This window comes from Pseudorca crassidens, chromosome 10, assembly GCF_039906515.1.
Source record: "Pseudorca crassidens isolate mPseCra1 chromosome 10, mPseCra1.hap1, whole genome shotgun sequence".
NCBI classification, from domain to species: Eukaryota; Metazoa; Chordata; class Mammalia; order Artiodactyla; family Delphinidae; genus Pseudorca; species Pseudorca crassidens.
In genome coordinates, this window is record NC_090305.1 from 105,389,871 (window position 1) to 105,395,917 (window position 6,047).

A 6,047-nucleotide genomic window follows, 5' to 3' on the forward strand; every position below is an offset into this window, starting at 1 on the left:
AAGCGCCCTCAGCCCCCTGACTTTGATTTCTCCTGCCCAGCGCCGTGACCTCTGGTGCAACGACCCTGTTTTAAGAACAAGGATCAGCTGGAGAGGGTGCGGGCTCCCTCCCTCCTGCTGGGGTGATACCTGGTCCTGGTCACGGTCCAGTGTCCCCTCGGCTGGCAGCATGGCAGCTCTGGGCCTCAGTTTCGCTCTCCAGCCCGAACCCTCTGAGTTTTAGAGGGTTTACAACCGTCCGGACTGGGGGCCCGAGACACGTCCTTGGCTGACAATGGCCACAGCCATGGGGGATGGCCAGGGGTCCCTCTCCTCAGCAGCCCCCCACTCTGGGCTCCTCTCCTGGGCCCCTCTGGTTGCTAGAACCCCTTCTCCCTGTTCCCAAAGCATTGCTGTACCCCAGGGGTTCCCACACCTCAGTCCCCCCAGCCCGCCACGGGTGCAACTTTTCCCATCTCTGCAAATCCCTTATTGACTAAGTTAATATTTCATATTGCTGACATTTTTATAACTTCTAATAAACAGCATACATTAATGTTTTAATTTCCCAATATAATTCTTTGTAATATTTCACTGTTCAGCTTGATTTTAATTCATATTTTATAACGTTAAAATATAAAGATACATTTATCTTTTATAGAGAACTTTATATCACTAGCATAGATGGGAAGCTGATGTCACTCCCCAGAGTAGAATGTCGCTATAGAAATAAATACAATGCACAGACGACTATGGTCTTGACTTCTAGCCTGAGACTGATGCAGCTCTTTGTCAAAAAGAAGGATCAGAAAGTGTTGAAAGGCGCTGAAGATGCAACGGCACCCTCCTCCTGGAAGCCTTGCACACCTTCTGGGACCGGGGCCCCCCTTGGTTCTCCCGCACGCTGAGGATCATGGGGCACTGGCGGTGCAGTGAGAGGCACTGTACCCTTCCATAAACTGGGCTTGACCTGCGGTTCTGTGCGCAAGTCCCTGGGACCCCGAGGGCCCCCACTTCTGGAGATAGGCCCTCTGGGGGCTGCACACAGGGATAAGCCAGGCCGTTTTCACCATTTCCTTCCTCCTGCTCGGGCAGGGGCTGCCATCGGCTGCCCCACACAGAGCGATCACTGTGGCCTCAGCCAGGACAGCTCAGGCCGGGAAAGGGGCGCCCCGCCAGCAGGCCTGAAAGGTAAGTGGCCCTCATCACCCCGCACCACCTCCCACTGTGTGGGCCCCTGGCAGGGGAGGCGGTGGGACTAGGCCGGGCAGGGAGAGAGGAGGCCGGCAGGCAAGTCCAGCTTCTGTCCCTCCTTGGGGCGGGGGGCACGGGCAGGCGTTCGCCCTGAGACACCAGGTCCTTGGCTGAGTCAAGATTCATTGGTTTATTCAACAAACGTTCATCGGAAGCTTGTCTTCGCGAGGGGAAACAGCCCGCACTGAGTCCTGGAGGGGCACTGGACCAGGCAGAAAGCAGAGACTTGAGTGCCAGTGTGGTCTCTGACGTGGAGCGCTGGGCAGCCCTGCACAAGTCACTCTCCGTCTCTGGGCCTCAATTTCCCAACTCCAAGCATGAGCCTCGATCAACAGCTTTCCAGGCTCAGCCCCTTCTGGGTCCCCTTCCCTATGCCCCCGTCAGCATCCTCAGCCAGCTGCCTTCCACACCAGAGACCACTTGTGAGAGTTCACTCCGCTGGGGCCAAGCTACTTGGAATCCGTGGGCCGAGGTGTGGTCTGTGGCGTGCACACCACCTGCCAGACCAAGGCTTGAGGGTGGGTGTTGGGAGCAGCCTGGGAGGCCCTCCCCGGCCTCGGGGCGGGGGCGGGGCCAGGCCTGGGATTCTTTAGCAGGCATCTGCTCCCCCCACCGCGGAGTACAGGCTGGGTCTCTGCCAGAGGACGGGAGGGTCCTTCCTCTTCCCAAGGAAGGACTAAGCCCGCTCCGTGCTCCCACCGCAGCGGCCGTCACGGTCCTGCCTGTTGACCATCCGGGGAGGGTCAACCGGCCTGGACCCCGCACGCTTCACTTCCTTGATCCCAGCACCCATTTCACGGAGGAGACAGCCCGGCCGGAGAGGGAGGTGAGTGGTCCCTTGTCCGGTCGGGTCCCACCAGCCCTTGGGTCGGGTGCAGGCCGCCAGGACCTCACGGCCACTGTCCCCGCAGCCCGTCCTGCCCGATGTCCATCTGGGCTGCCCTGCTCTTGATCTGGGCGGCCGCCGAGGCCTCCGAGGACTGCCCCGCCGCGTGCGCCTGCCGCGCCTTGGACACCATGGGGCTGCTGGTGGACTGCAGGGGCCGGGGACTTGCGGTGATGCCCGCCCTCCCGGCACATACGCGCCACCTCCTGCTGGGCAACAACAGCCTGCGCTCAGTGCCCCGGGGAGCCTTCGACCACCTGCCTCAGCTGCAGAGCCTCGACGTGGCGCACAACCCCTGGCGCTGCGACTGCGGCGTCACGTACCTGCGCCTTTGGCTGGAGGACCGCGCGCCCGCGGAGCTGCTGCGCGTGCGCTGTGGCGGCCCCGGCCCCGCCTCCGGCCGCGCGCTCGGGCAGCTCAGCGGCTCCGAGCTGGGCAGCTGCGGCTGGATCCTGCGGGCGACCTGGGCCGACACGGGGCCCTGGTGGGACGCGGCGCTGGCCGTCGTGGCCGCGCTGGGCCTGGCTCTCCTGGCGGGCCTGCTGTGCACCGTCTCCGTGCCCCGAGCCTGAGCCGGGGCCCCCCGGGTCATCGCGGCCCCGGCCCTGGGCATTCCAACCACCGGTAGCTCAAAATAAACCAGCGGCTCAGCCGTTACCCAGGCTCGGAGATGTTTCCCTCTTAGCACCCGAGTCTGTCTCATCCTGGAAACCTGCGACCATGTTTGTTTTGACAGATATTGACTGGGGCTTCTCTATCCACCAAGTTCCTAGCAAAATGGTGTATCCCACTTCCACATCTCCTCCAGCCACCCCCAATGCCACCATCTCTGGACACCCCGGGCACTTCCCCAGGTCCCGGGAGTCCCGTTCTAACACCCTCCTGGCTGCTGGCGCAGACGGACCGCCAGACAGTCCAGGCCACTCTCACATCAATGTTCTAAGTTCCACAAAAAACCTTGTCCTAACAACGCAGCAGCGAACAGACCCCAGGTGGGAGGAGAGGAGACATACCTGTGACAGACCTTGGAAGGCACATCACTGTTCCCAAAATGGGCTTTGGCCACCCTGACCTGGCCATGAGGCCACCTGGCCTCACCCCGCCCCGTCCTTTGTCATCATCTCTCTCTCACTCTCTCTCCTTTTCCTCCTCTCTATGCCTCTTCTTCAGAAACAAAACAACCAATTCCCCCTTTTCTCATGGAAGCAAGTCCCCTCCGGATGCTGGCATCAGACACCTGCAAACTCTGGGCTCCCACCTCTACCCTAAGCAACGGTCACCAAAGTCTTCAAACAAGATGCTTCTCTCCCTCAGTGGGTTTCTGGTGCCAGCAGTTAAAAGCTTAAACTTTTTTCCACCATATGAGATAATAATTTCAGATCCATCACTGGCCAGCCCAAATCCAATATAATTATACCAAAGATCCCCCCAGCAAGGAGGTCCACATAGTGGGGCTGTGGGTCAGAGGGTGCCACGAGGGAGGCCAAGTGGGCACCAGGCACCACCGGAGGGCAGTGACCCACAGAGGTGAGGCTGGACCAGGAGCCCCAAACTTGGGGCTGGTGGACAATAGGGAGTGGTGGGGACTGTGGTAAACCAGGGATCCCACACTCCATCCAGAGGCCCAGTGGAATGTTGCCACGTGGAAAGGTGGCCAGGTGCCCGTTCTTACAGAGAGGTTGGAAGAAGTTTATGTTAAACTGAATTATTTAAGCATTGGCAACTAAATTTAAATTTTTTTAAAATATACATCAACGGGACAAATAAAACATATGAATCAACATGAATAGTCCGGAGGCTGAGAGTTTGGTTTCTGCGTTAGGAATCAGCTGGCATCCACTCGCTGGGCACTTAATATGTGGGAGGCTCTGCATAAAGCCCCCCCACACGGGCCTTTCTCCTGTACCCTGTGAACCCTGTGAGGAGGTGCTGTCCTCCTGCCCCGCATGGAGGTGGACTCAGGCCCAGGCCCGTGGTCACTTCACAGGCACAGGCCAGACACATCCCCCATCAGACCTGAGAAGCGCTCCCTTGGAAGCTTCCTGGCCCTGGGCCCTCAGAACTGAGCCCCTTCAGCCTCAAGTCCCCAAGTGGGGTGCCCCTAAATTCTGCCCTGCTCCTTTCTGGGGGGCCGTCCTCCCGTGACCCCCGTGGCCCCCTCACCCATGGCTGCGGATCAGGGCTGAAGCGGCAGGGCCCATGGCGCCGGCCTGTGGGGAGCACAGAGAGGACGCCCGGGAGTTGGTCCAAACCCGCCACCGAGTCTTTTCCTCCAGGTGAGGAGAACCCACAGCAGAGGCCGCAGCTCCAGGCAGAGTTGGGGGGCTCCCCACCCTCGGGAGGGGTCCTGGGCGTGTCAGCAGAACAGTGTAGCTGCCTGGTCAGGCGAGGGTGGGGCGTGGCCGTGGGGAAGGCGACCTGGGGCTTCAGAGCTGGGAGGGGAGGGCAGGGCACAGGACTGGGCCCCGGGGTGGGGGTGGGGGGGCTTCACTTCCCTGGAGACAGGGCTGGAGGCGCCCCTCGGCCGAGCCCCTGGGCAAGTGTGTGCCGGGAGCAGAGAGGGTCAGGCAGGGCTGGAGCGCTGGGAGCCCCGGGGGCCGGGCAGGGTCAGACTCAGCCCTGGGACCCACACCCAGCCCGGGGCTGGCCCCAGGCAGGGGCTCAGGAGCGAACTTAGTGGGGACTTGGAGCAGGTCCCTCTGGACACCGGCCTCAGGTGCCCTGTCTTAAAGGCCAGGACTGGACCTGGTGCCGTCCGAGTTCCCCCCGGGTCTGGGCAGTCCCATGGGGTGGGCAGAGGCGAGGGGGGGCCTTGGGACAGCCAGCCCCTGGGGAGCGTTTGGAGGGCCCAGCTCAGATGGCCCAGTTACAGGGTTTTCATCCAAGGGTCACTCAGGTGGGGCTCCTCGCATTCAGTGTGAGTAGGTAGTTCAAACGACAGGTGTTTCTTGTCCCTGGAAAGATGGATGGCAGGTGCCTGGAGTGTGGCCCACCTGGACCATCCCTCTCCTTCCCACCCACCCATCCCACACCCGGCTCCCCAGGCCTCGCAATGGCTTCCTGGGATGGGATGCAGGCAGTGCAGGGATCAGTGTCCCGAAGAAACCAGGCTCTGGTGGAGGAATGCCTCGTCCAAGGTCACAAACCAGCCTGGGTCGACCTGGGGTTTGAGTGGAGGCTGGTGTGACCCCCAGCCTGTCAGCCTGTCTTGGGGGAGGCTGGGCAGGTGGGCACAGCACACCTGGTGCCCTGAGCGGCTGTGCCCTCCCATCAGCAGGGACCCCCTCTGTGAGGGACCAGGGACGGGCTCCACTGATCTCGGGGGGCTGTGGACTCATGGGGTCCCTGGGGTCAAGGCTCTGGTCCAGGTGCTCAGCAGCTCTCTGAGCGCCTACTGTGCGCATGGGTCCGGGCTCGGCGCTGGAGAACAGTGATGAGCGAGACCCATCCTGCCCTGCGGGACCTCGCAGACCCTGACTTGCAATAACAGCTGTACTTCCTCATGGCTGCAGGACTCAGGCAGGGAACTCCCTACTCTGAGCATGTCGGCTCATCTGAATAAATCCAGGGTGGAGGGATGGTAACACGTGTGTGCCTCGCAGCGTTGCTGGGCTGGTGCTCCTGGCGTTCACCAAGTAGCACCTCCCAACCTGCCTCCCCAACACGAAACCAGATGAGGGATCCTGGGGCCCAGAGAAGTGCAGTCTCGCCCAAGGTATCCCTGGCAGAGATGGGACCCAACCCCAGCTCCTCCCTGCCCCTGAGGCACTGTCTGCTCCTCCGTCCAGGGGTCCCGATGGTCTTAACAGGGCTCTGGGCAACAGACAGGCAGGGGGCAGTGTGTGGGCCTGGAGGCCAGTCGGGGGAGCCGGCCAGGCAGGTGGGACATCTGTGGATCCGTGGGCACTGGAGCCAGCTCTGAGCTCCA

At 61.5% G+C, this 6,047-nt stretch overlaps 1 protein-coding gene across 1 annotated transcript; it reads left to right on the forward strand.

Annotated features, from left to right (window-relative positions):
- The first annotated feature begins 1,736 nt into the window (after positions 1-1,736).
- GP9 (glycoprotein IX platelet) lies at positions 1,737-3,870 on the forward strand. Its single transcript, XM_067755627.1, has 2 exons — positions 1,737-2,059; positions 2,145-3,870. The coding sequence occupies exon 2, from the start codon at positions 2,158-2,160 to the stop codon at positions 2,689-2,691; it is 534 nt and encodes a 177-aa protein (XP_067611728.1). The 5' UTR covers positions 1,737-2,059; positions 2,145-2,157; the 3' UTR covers positions 2,692-3,870.
- Positions 3,871-6,047: the final 2,177 nt, after the last annotated feature.